Genomic DNA, 19,628 nt, shown 5'->3' on the forward strand with positions numbered 1-19,628 from the left:
CCCTGAATGACATGAAACTATTCAGACATTCACAGGTAAGTATGAAGTAGGTTGTGATTCTGGGATCCTAGAATAGTTGAGGATTTCTTTCCTGTGCCAACGCTTGTATTTTGAGACTAAGAGATACAGCTTAACAACTAATACTATGGGAATTAGTTCATTTGAGAAAATCAGTAATGTGGTACTAGACAGCAAATTAAAGGGAAACAATAACCTTTGATAGTTTGATACAGGCGAGTACAAAACTACCACTCACTACTGCCATAGTGGATTTCTTCAGCATCCCACTACAAATTCCTAGATGATCATTTCACTTTTAAAAGCCTATTGATTTGTTGTATTTTGTTGAAATGCAAATCAGATTTGTACTTCCTTCTAAACCTCATCCTCAAAAGCTCATAAAACTGCAATTTGGCTGAAAGTAAGCTAAAATCTGAGCCCTCTAAAAAAATAAATGGCAAAACTCACACTGGCTTCAGTTAGGTGAAGGGTTTTGCCAGCCCTCACAGCTGACCCTGCTGGAAGTTTTGTCTTCTCTGAAGATATATTTATACCTCTATGTCTATATATACAGAAGGGATTATGCATAGATATGTAACATAATGACCTCTACATTGGTGTTCAAAGAATGATAGGGAAGCAGGTGTTAGATATAAGAAGCCTTTATTGCATTTGAGGAGATCACCGCTTGTTGTTATGCTTTTGATAGGGTTGCTGTACAGGCTCTGCAGACTACGACTGAATCCAAGCAAATGGAGAAGCAGTGGGTTTTACTGGGTTTTCCCTAGGGTGGGCAGGGCTGAGACCTACTCTTGCATTTGGCGGGGTGGTGGTATTCACCTGGTTGGGCCATCAAGAAGTTTCTTTAAAGGCTTGTCACTACCCATGATCTAGACAACCTGTACCCAGGCACACAGCAGAAGATCATGGGTTTATTATATTCAGAGGCTACCAGGTGAAAGAGAGCACTAAAACTTGACAGTGAATCAAAAAGCTGCAGTCATTTATGCCAGCAGGGACTCTCATACTTATGCAACTGTATATTACATGACTTTTTGAGGACCAGCTCCCAGCTCTAAACCAGTTCTGCGTAACATCCCACTAAATATGTTGCAGATGTTCCAGATCATCTAGGCTCTGTTTCATTAGGCCGTATCTGCCTGATTTGCTGATTGAACAAGTATATGCCTTCTCTCACTGAGCTTTGTATTTCATTAAAGCCCGTCCACACAAATAGTACAGACAAATCATTTAAAGAAGGAGAACTCACACCTTCTTCTGTACAGTTACGCATTCAGTGGAGTGTGTGCATATGCCTTATTGACAGCTGTTGCTTTCTTTCAGGGATTGAAAATATCAATATTGATCTGGTTTGTATCAATTGAGATGCTTATGTCATTTTGAGACTGCGTGATCTTTGTTAAATCAGATGAAAATTGATCAACTTCTCTGTCAATTATTTTAAAATATTTGTGGTTTTTGATAAAGTAAAAAGGTCTTTTGTGTTTCACAGAAAAGCAAGCTGCTTTGATTTTTGACAGCTTTCACTACCCTTGAGATTGTTTAGAAGAAAACACAAGGCACTTGTGACTACTTTGATGCTAAGTGTGCTCTGCATAGTACAAGTCCTAATTATTTTGTGCAAGTGGAGGTTCACATCTGACAAACAGAAGAATTCCACAGAAATGTGCTGGGTTTGTTTGTTCTTTTTCTCTAGCAGTTTAGGGGTTTTTTTCACTCCTTTTATCCTGGGAAATTACAAAGACACTAGCAATGCTACAAAAAAGCAAATTAGCCTCTATGCTTCTCTGAAGATGGATAAGTTGAAAATACACTTCATGTGAAGAGAGTACAGCAGGCGAGGAATCCCACTGAACACAGGCTCCTTGTAAAAGAGATGAGGAGTGCAGAGCATCCCTTTCAATTTGGGAAGGTGAACAAGCATGAGGGGATCTACCCAGTATGGGGGGACGCCATCCCCAGCACAGCAACTGCCTGGAGTTGGAAATGAGATTTCTTCGCACAGTGACTGCTGAGCATAGCGGCACCAGCAGACAGGTGGAGGTGGCAAGGTTGCCCTGAGCACCCACCTTCCCTTCAACATGCTCCCCTGGAAAGCCAGGAATGAAAGGCTGGGCCTCACTGGAAGCACAAAACTCCCAGGGATCTTGCTGGGATGAGGACAGCACTGTGGCAAACACAGAGCTGCAAGAGCTAAGCACAGTTATCTACAAAACTCACTCCACCCAGGACCAAGATCAGTATGCTGCCTTGTAACTGCTAGTGCTTGCCTACATTAATGTAGAAAAAGGATGAAGCTCTGTGTGAATTTTGCCCACATGGAATCTATGATACAAGAGATCAAATTTAAGATTTAGCTATAAACACAAGAAAATGTTATTGGGGCAAATTTGGATGACTGGTAACATGTGAGAGGAGTCCAAAGTCAACCACATGTTACTAATCCTCAAACTGCATTAGGACATTTAAGCAGCAGAAATATGCAACTGACTCAATAAAGTTGCAATATATTTAATTGCTTAAATATAACGCCCTTTGCAGGAGGCTTGGGTGAATGAAATACATACCTCAGCCCACAAAGTCTGCAACTTGCTCAGATACACTATGGATCTCCACCTGTGAGAGAGCCACACAAGTCAATGCAAGGCCCTTTCCTGATAAGCTCTGAATGTTCCCCAGCAGAAAGTTGCTGGGGCTCAGCGCCTTCTTGGAAAGAGCTCACAGTATCCAAGATCAAAAGAGCCCTTCGCTGCTTTCATGTAGTCTGATACCGGTACAAGTTAAGTTAAGTTATCCTTAACTACTTGCCATTTGTAGCTTCTGTTTCAGAACTGAAGAGGGCTCTGCATGCCCAAAAGCACATCTGTTTTTCCCAACTATGTCAGCTGGCTGAAGAAAAGTTGCTGCCTCTCCTCACAGGCTTTACCTCACTTAAGTAATGCAAATTTCATCTGAGTATGTGAAATCTCAACTAGCTTGCTGAATTCCCAGATGTTTGGGGCTGGTGTATATCATTTTGCAGGATCAGGCCCTGCATCTACACCCTTGAAGTATCCTTGGTGATCAGTGTTAAATGTAGCTAAGGGAATAAGAACATATAAAAGCATCTGATGATTTTGGAAGCAAAGTACTCTGTAGTTTGACTGGTAAAGTATTCAATCTTGTTCTGAAACAGCAGAAAAAAGAACACAGCCCTGGCTGGGAAGATATGTCAAAACTGAACTACAGTGAGAAAAGGAGTAATAAGAAAGGGCACAAATGCCTCTGTCTTAAAGAAAAGCTCATACCGACACACTGATGTTTCTCCAAAATGATGAGTCGGAAAACTGCACTAGACACTGACAGAGCCCATACTCTGCTCCCTGCAATAACAATCCCCGTTCATTCCTGGCATCAGCCTTCTCTCTTTTTAATGAGGCTTTTCACTCAGACTTTTCTGCTTAGCTATTAACCCAACAAACAAGTCTAGGAGATTTTCAAGCTACTGTTTTCTCTGTACTTTAACTGCCTGAGTTTTTATACCCTTTTGTCATTCCACTGAACAATCTTTTCCAACCAGGAGATAAAGTGTAGAGAAACAGTCCCTGGTTTTCTAACACAAGGACAGGGGGAAAAAGCAGATGTGGGAGCCAATTAGCCCAAACTACCTCAGAGTAAAGAAAGTAGGGGCAAGAAATGAGAATAAATCCAAATCCAAATGAAACACGAAGAAAACAAAAACTACAATAGTCAGCAAGGGACAGAACCTGAAGTCACTGAGACACACCTGAGCATGCAAGCTGGAGATGAAAATGTGGTTCTCCAGGGGTGACCCTGAGTTGCCTCCCCTGGGCCTGGGGGCACATAGCACATCCTTGCTGACCAGAAACTCTCTTTTGCTTTCCTGGGGCAGAACTCTTCCATCAGCCTTGCCAATGGCTGCTGCTGTTGGAGGCAACTACTGAATGTCTTGCTCCCTGCGGATTTGCTCCATGCTGTGGTTTTAATCTTGCTGGCTTTTGGCCCCATTCAGCTCAGGTGTGAGGGCATAGGAGAGCAAAGCACCCACATTCCATAAACAGAGGTGGATCAGTCACACAGGGCTGGTGGGGAAGGAGGTGCAAAGAAGGGCTTGATTTTCCCCTTCCCACACCCTGACTAGCACCTTGAATCAGCCTGTATGGTCCCAGTTACACCACAGCGGGGTAGTCAAGCCCCCCACATCGCAGTTTTTCTCCATATCAGGGCTGTATGCAGCCCTAACTAGTTGTATGCTAGTCATGAGGCAACCTGAGGCAATTTAAGAAGCTTTTTCTTTGGGGTTTATCCCTTTCCAAAGAGGTGCTGAGCCACTGCAGAGTCACCATGCTGGCTAACAAACTGGCTGTTATGATACCCAGGACTAAAGACAGGGGATGTTCTACCTTGGGGTGGAGAATTGCACCTCCCTAGCTGGAGATATGACAGGCTGATGATGCCTTCACAAACCTTTAGCAGTTTTGTCTGCTCACCAATGGGTCACATCTTTGGCAAAGATTCCTCTCTTTCTATTATACACTATCCTTCCTCTCCCAGACTTACTTCTTAACATGCTGCTCTAAGGTACCTACCTCTATGCTGCTTTCAGGAGTATCTCATGGTGTTGCAGAGTCTTGGGCCCTGGCTTTCACTCCTGTTCCTGCTTAACTAACTCTGCTTTATTTAGCGTTAACATATATCTTCCTAAATAATGTATAAGCTAATCATTGCTTATATTCCCTTGGACCAGGGGCAAGTAATGAATTCAGCACAAATCATTCAATGTACTGACAGTAGTGCAGCTGAATAATGGACTCTATTAATAACACTAAACTTACTCATCACTCGGTAGGATGGCCCTTGTTTCATACAGGATTATTTGATGCAAATACTCTGGTAAAAATATTGAAATACGAAGGAAGGGTGGCGGGAGAATATTAAAGTTAGCTGGTGACCTAAATATACAGCAATATGTATGACTTGGAGCCTTACAAGTGTCGGAAGCTGAGACAGTGCTACAGCCTGTCAGAAGGCTGAGCCAAACCTCTCTGGTCCTCCTTGCCCTCTCCTTAAAGCCACACATGGAGTTCATTGCGTAAAACACAATTCCATCAGCGTAAGTGCTGATTTTACCCAGGATCTAGGGAGATTAAAAAAAAAAAAAAAAAAAAAGTTGTTCTTCAACCCACTGGATTATAAAAAAAGGCTCATTTGCAAAATGTTCTGTTCCTCGTATTAGACAGGGTTGGTAGTAATCAGTCACCACTAAAGGGGAAGTTATAAGGCAAATGCTGTGTAGTGGCAGGAAGGCACCACCAGTGATGCCACAGCAGGTTGACTTCATCCAACCTGTGCAGGAGCAGCAGCTCCCATTGAATTCCTGCAGGCAAAACCTGAGATGTTCAATTCTAAATGTGGCTATCAGCAATTAACTCAACAGAATATGGGACACTGCCACATCCTGCCCCACACCAAAACCCATAAAAACCATGCCCGTATTGACTTGTCAGTTTAAGGCACACACAGGCAAGCAGGAAGCTCACGCTGATGCCTGTTAAAGCCAGAGCAAAGCCTTGGGGTATATTTACTATGAGAAATGGAGCATCATCGCACTGCCCGAGCTAGTAAACACAGGCTTGGCCTCATAAAACTGCAGAGTGCAGCTAGAGCACAGGCACAGATCTACAGCATGGAGCACCACTCACACAGGGCTATTCCGCAGCCTGAAAAACTTGCCTCTTGGCAGAGTTACTATATAATTTTCAGACCCAAACTGGCATGTCTCCAACCTCCTTGGCTCCCCTTCCTGGACCACCCCCTCCCAAAACCCAATAAGCCTGGCAGCAGAAAGTGTGAACCTTTGATAAGGTACTTACGCTGGCACCAGGGATTGAACAGGATGTAAGTGTCGGTTGCCGAGTTTCTGTGTGTCCGGAGGATGCCAAAGGGAGTCCAGACAGCAATGTACAGGCGAAACTTCCCAACAATGCAAGTGGCAGAGGACATGATGGTCAGGCGAATGGAGTTGTTCTCCTTGTGTGTAATCTTGGCTCCCCACTCGCCAGGTTTCAGCGCATTACCTACTAGGATTGGGATGTAGGTCCCTTTGTTTTGCTGTGGGTAGCGACCTGGAGAGAGAAGTGAAAAGGTTTGCCTTGTTTTGACAGTTTCTTAATTTCATGTCAGTCCTCAGTCCCTTCATCTTCTTTTCAACAGAGGTGACAAGTTTTAGTGGGCGGAAACCACCTGCCTCCCTCATTGCTTCACACAGTGCCTGGTCACTTGGCAGTACAGCCACACGAATACATGCAACACCTCCCAGCAGGCAGCCTGTGCAGACACCCCCATCCATCTTGCTCCAGCAAGCTTCAGTCTCACTGGCTTGGGCACGGTGAGGAGTGTAGCCCTGGCAGCATAAGCAGGGGCTGTTCCAGGCTTTCCTTGCTCATCGCTGTTTATCCTAGTGCAGTGAGCTGCCCTCCAGCTTGTTCCTTGCCTTGGTGTCAGCTACACCATTGGTAACTTTGATGTACCCACCACCCTCGTCACTAGCATGCAAGTGCCCACTAGGGCACAGACTTTGGCTTTGGGGCTCTTTATCAGAGCAGAACCTCATTCTTCTCACTGCATTAGTGCACTGACAAGCAGAGACCAAGTGTTCTTTTGTGCCAAGTACACACAGATGGAAGAAATAATACAAGTCAGTCCACCAGCAGATACCCAGTGCTCAGTTCCTCCCAAGCATCCAGTCCTCACTGACAGAGTGGGAACCAACTCTGGACACCTAGAGTATAGATGAGCGCATCTGGGTTGGACAGCCAAACTTTGTCTGCAAGCAATGGGTCCCAAAGTATGACACACCTCCAAAGTACCACATGTGATAGCCTACCTCATAGTAAGACAAGTCACACACCAGAGAAGCCTGTCTTGCTCTGCCAACTATAAAAAACATCTAGACGGATAGGCTACATGTAAACATGTACACTGCCAGTTTTCAAAGTTGTGTGAGGATCCACCCTTTGAGCCTGAGGTAGAGCCAAACTATATCTGGAAGCCAACCAGCAGCATAGACAGAAAAGACACTTGTGAGAAGGCTGCGTTCCTTATCTCATTCTCAAATCTATTCTTCGTTTCATATTTTAGGCTGAAAGTCAGACTCTCTCATTCAAAAATAGGGTAACCAAAAGCAATGATGGCAGACAGAGAGACAGACTTCTATATTTTTCATTCCTACTATTTAAGAACTTCAAAATTAAACTCACAAGGGCGTTGAATTTCTTGCTTATTTTTATACAGCTGATGTAGAGATAATCCCAGATCTGAACACTGCTACATTCTGGGAAAGGACAACTCCAGCTTTGAATTTGAAGCTCGTGAGCTGCCACAACAAGAAATCTGAGACTACTCTGCGTCATCCAAGAGATTATTCGGTGCACATCAATTTCCATTTTGCAGATATTCAGTGCACCTAAATAGCCCACTTTGCCCTGTTGTCCAGGAACGCTGTAACCCATGAAACCCATTCAGATCAGTGAGGGATGCAACAGAAGAGAAAGACTTACAGAAGAAAAAAAGGACTAGAATAAGAGAGCAAAATCAATAGAAAACACTAGAAGATAAAGCACCGGACACTTCAAATATAAGCTGTCAAAGGAAAGCCAGTCTAGAGAGAAGAGCCTATAGAGGTAACAAAGATGAGAGTTTTGTGCCTGCTAACAACTGTGATCTGAGAGCTGAACATATCCTTGTTCTTTGTAGTGAAACTGGGTATGACCCAGCTTGCCTCTACAGTTGATATTTTACTTCTAGTTTTGACATAATTGTTTTTTTTTTAAAAACAGCCCACGCAAACAAAGCAGCAGAGCAAACCAAGTAATTGAACTGACTTCCCTGAAAACCATTAACAAGTGCTACTTTTAAAAATACCTCCTTCAGAAAGGTAGGAGTGGGGAGAGATTACTATTTTAACATGGTTAGGAACTGACATTATTACCTTCACTGGAAGCTGCACATTGGTGTAGGAGCCTACTGGGGACAGAAGGAGCTGTGCTGTGGCAGGGACTTTGCACCACCACGTCCATGTGCACCACATACACATGGAGAGGCTGCAGAATCACTCCCCGGTAAATCTGCCTATAGGAACCAGATAGGATCTCAAAGAGGTCATGAGGCCTTTGGCAAGATGTTCTTATGGAAATCTCATCACTGGCACCCTCATAGCAGGTTCTGCAAAGTATACCAAGTCTCCAGTATTCTCACTTCTCTGAAGCCCTAACATGCAAAACTCCATTTGCACTTCCAAACAAAGGTCCCTTTTGCATGCAAAACCACAGGACACCCTAATATACCTGTTGCTTGACAGGAGGGAGGGAACACCTGTAGCTGCTGCTGAGGAGTATGCAAGGTCCTTTCTGCCCAGAGCCCATGCATGCCCCACACAGCTGCTCCCATATAGTAAGAGAGAGAAGTCACTGCACTATCTTGCTCATCCATGAGGAGAAGACACTCTGGGGTATTGCCTGCATCCCTGCAGACATAGCATAGATGCCAGGGAAGGGATATCCTAGAAGTCAGGATAACCTGCAGATGTTAAATTAAACAGTAAATACAAGAGAACAACATTTGCTTCTGACAGACAAGGAGGGTTCTGTGCTCGCTAATAGTTGCATAAATCCTGAACCCATGAGGAAGACTGGGAAGAGCCCTCAAGAGCACAGTAAGCAATTTCCAACGTTGTCTTTGAAGAGAGGACAGGTTCCCTAATCTTCTGAAACAAAAACCGAAATGCAAATGGAAGAGGAAGGGAATTGTTACTCCTGACAGGAGCTTGTGGAGCTGAATTGTAATCACACATCTAGACACCTGACATCACCAGCCACACTAGTTTCATACACACACATCTGTTGTCTTGATACTAGAACGCTATAAAGCTGAGTAACTTTGGCATTACATGCTAAGGTTGCTGGCAAAATAATCCTTACATAGGTTTATCAACATCGTAGGGAAGTCCTCTCAGGATGGCTTGGCCATTTGACTTTTTTCTACATCTTGAGCACACATTTTCGGCTGCAGTGAAAATGTAGGGCCAACTTTGGCTCATAGTTGGGGTACTGGTAATGTCAGCCCTTGCTCAGAAGGGATAACATGCAGCAGTGATTGCATTCTCTGTGTTAAGAGTCTCTAAGGAAGAAGATTCAGTGTTATCCAAAGACTCATTACCAAAAGCCTGCGAACGCTTGGCAGAGCACTCTCTGCAGGGTATCTGGTGCTAACCCAACCCACACAGAGGCAGGAGGGTGTTTGGGTGTATGTCAGGACCAGGAGCCATGTAGAGAAGATAAACTCTTTTTATGCTGACAGGAGGGCGCTTCTGCCAGCAGCATCAGCTGGCTCAGGATTTCTCCTGCTCTGATTTGCTCCAGGAGTTGGCAGCCTGAGCCACGTTCCACAGCCAGTTCTTTGTGGTTGGCCCCCCGCACCCCCCCGCCCCGATGCTCACGTGTGCTTTGGGTGTAGGAGGCCCTGGCCCTCACGTGAGGACATTTCACAGCCAATTGCTCTGTGAAAGACAAAGTTGTTGCGTGACATCATGTTTTTGGGATGTCCCTGTCTGCTCTAACAGCACATGGAAATGGAGAAATCCAGCCTGAGCGCTCAGAAAGCCTGGAGGTTGCTGCACTATTACCACCAGACACAGGGTAAATTTTTTATAGGCTCCTTTTGCAATTTAGAAGATATCAGGCACTGAGCAGGGGCTGCTGACTGTCCTGCCTTCAAGGCAGAAGAGGACAGGAAAGAATTCACAGTGACCCTCTTTCACAGGCCTCCAACTCTCTGCATTTCAATGCTAGGTGCATTTCAATGCTAGATGCTTATACCACCAGAAGACATTATTTTTACAGAATCCTCCCTTGCACGGAAGGTTTAATGGCACAAACAGCTATTTCCTCTGCTGCACAGTGCACAGGCCTGCAACCCTTTGATACTTCTTTCTTATCCCACCTTGGTTTCTGTAGCTATCCAACCTGGGCTCCTAAAACTCCTGCTCACTTCAGTTGCAGCTCAACAAAGGTCTACACCTTCTGGAGTTTCCAGGCACCTGGGAGAAGAGGAGCAAAATAGCTGCTGTCGCTGTAAAAGGAGCTCAGGTCTCCCTCAGTGCTGCATGACAAGGCTTTGAATGTAAACAAACATCAGTGAAGGTCTACATAGCAAAATGCACCATGACTGGAGCATCTGTGGATGTGGGCATGTAGGAGGTAGACAGACAGACAGAGACACAGACACACACACACAGACACACACAGACACACACACTTTACAGGGCAAAAAGCAGAGTGCAGTGTTTGTTAAACCTTACCAAAGTCTATTTATGCAGCAGCAAAAGAATGAGATGTCTAAAACACAGAACTGTGGCTACACACATGCATTCAAAGCGAGTTATTTTTAATATATGTCTTAGCTCCTTAGCATGTCAGCTCTGGGCTCGTCAGACAGGGAGGCAAGCTGTGTTTAATTCTGGATAAAAGTGCCACACCAGAGAGGGATTTACAGCAACCAAGCGAGAGTGAGGGATAGGTACAGCAAGTTCAGCTGGCAAAACACGAGCACTCCTCCTCCGGTTATCCAGTTCTGCGGCTGTTCCTTACAAGTGACTAACAGGAACCAGGCCTTGCTCAGATGATACTCCTTCTCATCCTCCTCCCCTGCCCAGTCCCTGGAAGCCCCTATCTCCATCTAGTTTAGTTTTTCCCTTGAACCCCAGTGAATATACACATTGCCTGCCATATGTGTGCATGCATTAAACAGCTCCTAAATGCCACTGCTGAGTTAGCACTGTGCTGTTAGCACAGCCAGTAGAGGGAGTGACGGGTACTCTTGTATAGGCCCTACACAAGGGAGTAGATGTTTTACTTTCGGTAAGGAGGAGGAGAAATTTGGTAGCACAGAGATTAGAGATACAGGGAGCTTCAGAGGACATTTCCTCCCTGATGGAAGTAGTATACCTCAGAAGAGAGGGAGGTGAACAAAGCTATTTCTCAATGGTCTTTTTTGGAACCCTCTTAGAAGATTGTTTTTAAAGGAGTTGAGGAATCTGTCTCCCTTCGGGGCATACATTACACACAGTAAGGTTAAGTTTTACTACTAGGTTCCTTTGTTTTACATAGACACACTCTTTCATACAAAGGGTAAAGAATCCATTTCAGTGGCAGCCATGGAAGTATAATAATTGTGACAGGTTGATAAATAAATTTGAGCTGAAAGCCACAAGTACAGTAGCTGTGTAGCAGAGGTAAGCCTTATTGTAGCAAGCAGCCTGGGGATGGGTGTTAGCATACTAGGACCATGCTTTTATTAATCGCTATGAATAACTATGACAAATGTTAGAAAAGGAAAAAGAGAAAGAAGAAGAAGAGAAAGAGAAGAAAAGAAGAAGAGAAAGAAGGAGGAGGAAAAGAGAAAGAGGAGGAGGGGAAGGAAGGAAGGAAGGAAGGAAGGAAGGAAGGAAGGAAGGAAGGAAGGAAGGAAGGAAGGAAGGAAGGAAGGAAGGAAGGAAGGAAGGAAGGAAGGAAGGAAGGAAGGAAGGAAGGAAGGAAGGAAGGAAGGAAGGAAGGAGATAAATGCTCTAATAAAATCCCAAACAATCAAGAGAAACAAGAAGGAGAAACAAATTTTTGTAAAAGCCAGCAGTGTCTTTAAGCCACGACTTGAATATCACATCTGGGTTCCTCCCACCCTCAAATTCCATTGCCTTCAGAAGTGCTGCATACAAACTTGGAAATGTAGGAAACCCAAATATCTTGAAATAATTTTTGCTCATGGCTCCAGTTAGGAATCCTTAACATCTGATCACTCTGTCCCAGCAATGAATGTTTCTAGTACTTTACAGTTGTAAAACACACATTGGAGTCACGCACCTTAGCTATTAAAACCATTAAAAAATACAGCTATATTTTATGTGCCATTTGACGCTGCTGCAGCAGTGCAAAAGGAGAGCATAATAAAGATAAAGATTCCTTTGCATGAAATACCACATTCACAGAGCACATCGAGGGACTCACTCTTCTCTGCTCCTCTGGGCCTGGCTGGGAATTCTAGAGGGGTGGAAAAAAATGCCCCAATGCCCTTGTTCAGAAAGTAAGAGGTTTGTTGTTTGCTAAGAGCTGACAAACAGGTCTCTTCTCTGTCTGGAGTCAATCTCTAGGAAATGTGTTCCACTGCTAATAAATTATTCTTTCTCCCCCAAAATGGGACTCCATGTTTAGACCATCAGCAGTTTCTGTATTTTTCATTCAATTTTTGTAGTTCTTCATTAAACAGGGATATAGTGATTTAATAAACTCTCAGTATTGTGTTACATATCAACACCAACAGAGTTTTCCCCCAGCACCAGAGTTAGTTGGTCTTGTATAATGCCAAGAAGGTTCCTAAAAATATCGAAATCCAACTTTTTCCAATAAGCAACTTTTTTCCAGAGGCAGAACTCAGCTCAAGATCTTATCTGAGGTGCCGGAGGGATGCCTCATGTTCCAGCCTCTCCATTGGCTACCACCTGCCCTGTCCCACAGCTGTTGAGGAGGACAGGTGACAGCAGAGGGGTACCAATACTTCCCACTAAGATTTACTGCCTGACAAAAAGAACAACCCTCAACCCTCCTGGAATAACCCATGTCCCAGTACTGCTGTGAAATCAGGGAAAGGCTGCGGACACTGTAGAACAGTATGAAGAGCTCCACTGATTCTGGCATGGATGTCCTGAATCAGGCCCCTGGTTATTTAGTTGTACTCAGATGCCCCTCTGGCTATAAGTGGGAATTTGGTGTCACCTAAACAAGCCACAAGGGATCAGCTCTAACATCTTTATGTTCTTAGCTGCATTCATGTGTTTATAACTATTCCTCTGAAGCAGGTCTGGGAAGAAAAAGGAGCAGTAAGTCTCTGCTCTCATCTCAGGCCAAAAGCCAATGATTTATAGAAGCCTGCAGAGTGCATATGGGCAGGTGTGTGGGTGTCCACACATGCACACGTGTGGAAATGTGATAGTAGTATAGAGGACTGGGATTTATGGTCATTCCAGAAGTATGCCAATGAATAAAATGTTCATAATAATATTTAGGGCTAGACCAATATATATAGATTTATGAAGTCATTTAAGGAAAATACAAATAGACAACAATTTATGAGGATGTGGGGAAATATATCATTAGAGTAAGGATGCACCATATAAACTCATCAACCACTCTAGGATTTACAGCCACGTACAGGAAACTACTACTAAAAGCAAGATTGAAGGCCATATAAGCCCATCTAATCACACATCTATTTTTTCAAAGAAATCACTGCCAGTACAGCAGTGACTGGAAACTTTGCAGCACTCATGCCAAACTGGCTGCCCCAGGTGCAGGTTCAGCCGGGCTGAACCCCACACTGTGGAAAGCCAAGAGCAGCACAAAGTATCCCCGTCACCATGAAGGCAGTAGTCAGGAGAGATCAAGATGGGTGAAGGAGTCATTGGCTCCTCTGGACTCCCTGGGGCTCCAAGAAAACTGAAATTGTTCCCTCTGTGGGGAACTGGATGCAAGCACAGCATCTACACTTCTCTTGTGGCTCTTTCATCTCAATCTCAGACCAATAAAATGAGTATTTCCCAAGGGGTGATGCTCACCTTTCCTCTCATTAAAGCCAGGAAGTGGGCTGCGAGGAAGGAAATATGTGGTGATGGAGCAGTTCCCAAACCACAGGTACCGAGGCAGAGCTGCAGTCCAGCATGAGAACTGGAATAACATCCCATTACTTTTTATAAGTGGGTATTTTTCCATGTGGATTTTTTTGGCACATTCATTGCTTTCCATACTTGGGCAGACAAGTATGGGCCTAATTTAATGAAGCATTATCTGCAAAACTGAATAATTCACATGTTAGCACTTCAGCCAGTTTCACCGATGATGACTCTATGGTAAACAGTCTGTTAAAGCAAAAAGGACTTTAGTCATAAGGAACCATCACAGAAGAGTATCAGCAAAAGTGACTTTCAAGTGATTGGGGTGAATTATTTATATGTTTACATATATATATTTGTTTACACAATTTAACCCATGAATTCTAGATTCTGTGTGAATGGTGTTCAAATGAACTGTGGATTAAAAAAATTGTTACTAAAGATTGTTCTGTGAGTGTTTCAGACCTAGTTTCACATGATGCAAGATGCATTTGTCCCAGGTACCCTTGATTCATTATCAATTAGAAGGATTAAGCAGTCTCTACTTGCTTTACTTGCTTCATTAATCATCTTTTTAATGATGCAAAAGAAGCAAAAATAAGAGGAAAAAAAGAGAAGTAAAACTAAATTTTAGGGAATAAAGGAAACAGCATAGTTCTACACACACAGAGGATCAAGTCATTACCATTGTCACATTTTTCAGGAGCAAAATTAGTCTTTAATGGATAAAATTCTGTGATGGATTAACATCAATGCTGGGAAATTTCCAGTGCTGGGCACTAATAATTTCTGTACGGTGCTGTTGTATAAACAGCCCTCACTGTAGGCACAGCCCTGCAAAAAGAGACATTGTTTTACCAGCTCCAGCTGAATTCCCTGGGAGCCAAGGCCAGTTGTCACTACCAAAAGTATCTTTGGACCTTATGAGAATAGCACCCTGAAACACGCAAGAGATTCTACAGCTCGTGGACAGCCTGGTACACATTGCTTGGGGTAACGTCACCACCCCTGGAGATACTCAAAACCTGTCCCTATGGCAAGGCCCTGAGCAGCCGGAGCAAGTTGGACCTGCTTTGAGCAAGGGCTTGGACATGAGACCTCCAGAAGTCCCTCCAACCTAGAGCTATTGTACAGTTCTGCTGCAACGTTTGAAATCTACTGCTCAGGCACACAGATAGCTCCTTGGAAAGGTCATTTCACAACCACTTGCCAATATTTCTGTGTGTCCATCACTTCAATCTCTCAAACCCAGCACTTTCCTAGGAGGTATACCCCTTATTTCAATGCAAAAAAGGTTCTCTGAGCTCAAGCTGTCTCTGCTGTATAGTTGTTGTCTGAACCAGTCCCTAGGTGTAGATTCTGCCTGACAGTACCAAAGGGTAAGATCCACCTTGCCTGCCTTTGGTGATCTTAAAGTCAGAGCCTGGTCTACGGGGGAGAGTCAATGGAGGAAGAAAAAAAATCCGGAAGAGTTCATCCCATTTTAAGACAGCAGGGCTAAACTGCCACCTGGAGGTGCCTGCCTCCCTCCTCTGCTCACAGAGCCAGCCTAGGCAACAGATTTTGGACTTGGCTCTGTTTTTCAGGCAGCTGGCATTAGAAAGGTGAATGCCCGCTCTTCAGGCAGACGAACAGAAAAATCCTGGATGAAAATGGCCATGTGTCCCCATGACAGAAGGTTTGAGAGCACAGCACTGAAACCTTGAGCACTCAGTGCCCTTTCCTAAGTACAGGAAATCTCCTCTTTCTCCCCTTCAGGGCATTAAACATTGGACTTGCCACTAAAAAGATAAGTAGCAAGAGTCAAGCAGATCATCTCTGAATAATTTCCTTCTCCTTTGTGGACTGTTTTTGTTTTGCTTTCCGTTGCTAGCCTCTGAGAACAAAGTACTGTGTTTTCACCACATGTGCGTAAGGAGAACATTTATGGAGCACTGAGTATTAACCAGTTCCTAGAAGAGAAGCTTGAACATCTCTTCTCCCAGTTGAATCTCTGTGAGCTAAATTCCTTGTAGCAAGAGGGTAGCGGTGCTCACAGAAGCAGACACTTAAAAAGCAGTGGAGGACAATAGCATTTTATATTATCCTGTATATGCAGCTCTTTCCTTCAGCTGATTGCCAGCCACCAAACATGGGACATCAGCTTTCCCGTTCCCATTTCACAGAAAGAACAGCAACAGTGAAGAACAGGGAGGGGAAGTCAACCACAGACTCAGGGCTGTAATCATTCAGAGCTGAGTTTGTTGCAAAGTCTCCCCTGGCTCGGGCTGCATTTAACCCCATTCCTACCATCGCTGAGGATGAGGGGATTTTTATCCATGCTTAGAGATTCAAGGTACAAACCATGGACAGATGTGTTAGGAAAGAGCAACAGGAAAATAAGTGAATATGTTCTCTTAAATGGACTGTGCGATGTCAAAAGAAGTGTTAAATTTCTTCTTCCAATATAGAATAGTTGATTAAAACAAATGCAAACTGCACACAATGCAATAAAAAACAAATGTTCCATTTTCCACTTCTTCTTACTACAGCTGTTTGTTTTAAACATATAAAGATTAAGGGAACAGTCTTGAATTTAATTAAATCCCAAAAGAACTAATGATATTTATGCATATTAAATTTTTAAAGGCACTTGTGGCTGTTCAGCCAATCATTCACTGGACTGTCATAACATGCCTCCCAACCCTAATTTAAATTAGAAAGAAGAGACCCACGAAAAAAAATGTGCAGACAGTAACCTTTTCACTGCACATATGTTTAAGAGATAAACACCCATCTAGCTTTAAAAGGCAACAAATCTAATAAATGTCTACATCATCATAATTCAACGGTGGAAAAAAATCAATGTTACAAATTTCGGAACTGCATCTCTCAGGAAAGTAAATTAAAACATCAATTTAAACCTACTTTAAAGAGTTTATAAGGGGAACATTGACGTCTTAACGCAGAAACTCCCATATCACTCTAGATGAAGCTGGGGCTTTCCCAGAGCTGTGATGCAGGGAGAGGTGTTCAGTGGGGCCATCTTTGGAGCACAGCAGGAAGCCTCACTCTGTCTCTTGCTCTTCCCCACCTCTAGCGAGGTCATGCCCTTCTCTAGTCCCGTACCTTCAATGAGCCAACAGGTACATTAGGACCTGGGTCTCTGATTAAGATCTTGTCAGTGAGAGGAAAAATGCTTTCTTGCTCTTTTTGCAGTAAATCAAGAAAGCCTCTGATGTGGCCCTGAGTTAGTCCCTGGCTCAAAGCTACAATTTCTGAACAACTCCAAGTTGGCTGTAAATGCAGGCTGTGAAGTTGCAATGCCTCCTATTCTTCCACCCTGCGTAATTTTTCCCCCTTGTGTACTCAACGTTTTGTTATCCCAGTTCATACATAGTCATCTCTCCCACCTCAAACAATAGACTCCTCCTCCCTGCATCTCCTAAACACTAATAAAAGATGTTGCCCATTCCACTTACCTTTCAGCATTGCCATACAGCATTAACCAGAGATAACTGAATGCTCAATGAAGTACCGCTTCTTGCTAAACAGAAAGCCCCAAATATGGCTCCTTCTTCTCTCACAAGCATTTCTGCTGTCTTTCTCAAGTAAGGATTCAGACTCTGTTTAGAAAAGCACTTCCTTGCCTATGGTTAAGCCTGTTTTTATGGTTTTTCAATCGTAACAGGAAAAGACCCAGCCATTAAGTACTGCTGCATAACTGTTTATGAGAGACTCTTCAACCTTACTTTGCTGGTACAACACAGCACTTACCTATCAAATACTCCAACCAGAATTGGTCTGTCTCTGGCTTGTAGGGGCGGTTGAAGTCAATCTGGATTTGGAAAGGCTGTCCCCGACGCACTATCAACTTGGGGCTGTAGTACTTGTCAGTGTGGTGCTGCTGCTTGTTGATCTCGTGGGGCTCCTTGAACATATGAATGTCCACAACACGCAGGTAATCTGCAGACACGCATAAATGAACAGAGTGAAGGAGTCGGTAAGTTGGAATATCAATACTGATATCAACATCATTAGAGGCCCTGTCCTCCACTTCCCCAGCGTTGCCTCATCGAGAAACACCATGCTGGATTTGTTTGGGGCTAACATCCTCTTGGCTGAGTGGGGACTTATGGACTGACACTTCTCTGTCCACCTGCCATTTTCACAGAGGCTGCAAGGCTTCTATTGAATGGCAAAAACAATTGCAGAAAGAGCAGGTTGCTATGGGTGGAAAGCTGAATGTCCCCAAGGATAGTTGGGCTCTGTCTTTCCTTTGGCATCAGCTTTCTGCAAGTCTGGGCCTTTCTGTCACGAGTTTACCAGTGCAACCAGTGGGCCTTTGACATCTGTGGCTTCACATCTCCCTTCTTGCAGCCCTCCATTTGTAAAACACAAATTCACAGGGGTTTTGTGATGATGAAATACATTAACATTTGCAAAGTGCTACTACTATCGAGTGCTGGAGAGCCTGAGAGGCAGTTAATGATCCTGCATTCAGCTGAGAGCTTAGATTGTCTGTATTAAATAAGATTTTGGTGTACTGCATGTGTCTAGACTCAGCTTCTCAGTACACCTCCACTGCTATTAGTGTCTTCTTATGAAAACTAAATATAACATTACAGTATATAATTACAACATAGAGTTACAGGCAAACAGCAGTAGGTATCTATAACATGCATGGGCAAAGCTTCACTCCCTTCAAATTAGGGCTGTCTAAAGGGTTATAGCCTACCACTGCTAGAAGCTAGTCTGCTCAGCTAATGACCAGTGGCATTGTGATAGCCAAAGGCACTTGCAGTCACCATGAACTATGTGACTGCACCATATCGGGGATCTTCACAATAGGAGTCTTCTCACACAACAAGCAACCACATGAAAATGAACTGGACATCATTCTTTCACCTACATGCTTGGGCAGATAAGCATGAAACCTCTGCCAGGAGGACCATTACTGCTCACCACTAGGAGAGAGACAGAAGAGTAAAGCTTGATTTGCAGCTGTCAGCTTGTCCTTCCAGGTGCTGACAGTTAGAAACTAGCTAATTTCTGCATTTTATACTGACGATGACAGAGCCAAACTCATGCCTGGCAAAAAGAGGTGCACATTTACAGCAGCTGGTGGAGCTGTGTGTACCCGTGATGGTGGCTAATTTGGCCTGCTACTGAGTACACTGTGAGCAGGAATGATGTGCTCAGCGAATGAGTCGGATATTCGAGTCACTGAGGGCTGAACGTGGGCCATGTCGCAAAAGCTCAGACAACAGCTTTGCACACTGCTTTTCCTTGAAGGCAGGGGGACACTGCATAGTGGCCTGCTCTGGCCAAGAAGCAGAGCAGCTCCCTCTCGGGTGTGTAGCCTCCAGGCTACAGCAGCGTGTGCATTACCCCTGTTCTTCTGCAAGGATGCATTCAAGACATCAGCAGAGCACCGCAAGCAGCAACTCCTGGACAACAGCATGGTCCTTCTGCCCCAGCCAAGCCACCCAGCCTGGCCTTTGGGTGACAGCTAACGGGAGAGGGAGACATAAGGGCAGCAGGAGCAGGTCCTACCATCACCTGCGTAGCCCTGCCCTTCGGGAAACAGAAGGAAAGGAAACTGCCCCAGGACACAGGAGGATTCTTTAAAGGAAAAACCCTGGACAGCTGAACCCAAAACCATTGCTCTCCTGCTAGCCCTAATCTGCAGAAAGGCTGAAATACCCTGTTCAATCCTGAGGCAGGCTTGAAGTCCCATGGCAATGTCACTTTTATTCTCTGCTCAATTCTCCACGCTTCTGGAGTAACTTCTGTAGATCCTCACTGGCGTTAGCACTGGCTGAAGTTACAGAGATGTTTTTTGTGTGAAACATTAAATGTGTTTTTCTCAGAAATCATTCTCATTGCCCCTCCATGAAGTGGGGCATGT

At 44.2% G+C, this 19,628-nt stretch overlaps 1 protein-coding gene across 4 annotated transcripts in view; it reads right to left on the bottom strand.

Annotated features, from left to right (window-relative positions):
• The window catches only part of F13A1 (coagulation factor XIII A chain), a 77,091-nt gene that overhangs the window by 42,157 nt on the left and 15,306 nt on the right, over nucleotides 1-19,628 (bottom strand). For all 4 annotated transcript variants that reach the window (XM_074827817.1, XM_074827807.1, XM_074827788.1 and 1 more), the window contains 2 exons: nucleotides 17,495-17,683; nucleotides 5,895-6,146 (listed from right to left, as the gene is read on the bottom strand). In XM_074827817.1, the coding sequence (XP_074683918.1) occupies nucleotides 5,895-6,146; nucleotides 17,495-17,683 (441 nt within the window). The remainder of the gene's footprint in view (nucleotides 1-5,894; nucleotides 6,147-17,494; nucleotides 17,684-19,628) is intronic.

Source organism: Strix aluco, chromosome 1 (assembly GCF_031877795.1).
Source record: "Strix aluco isolate bStrAlu1 chromosome 1, bStrAlu1.hap1, whole genome shotgun sequence".
NCBI lineage: Eukaryota > Metazoa > Chordata > Aves > Strigiformes > Strigidae > Strix > Strix aluco.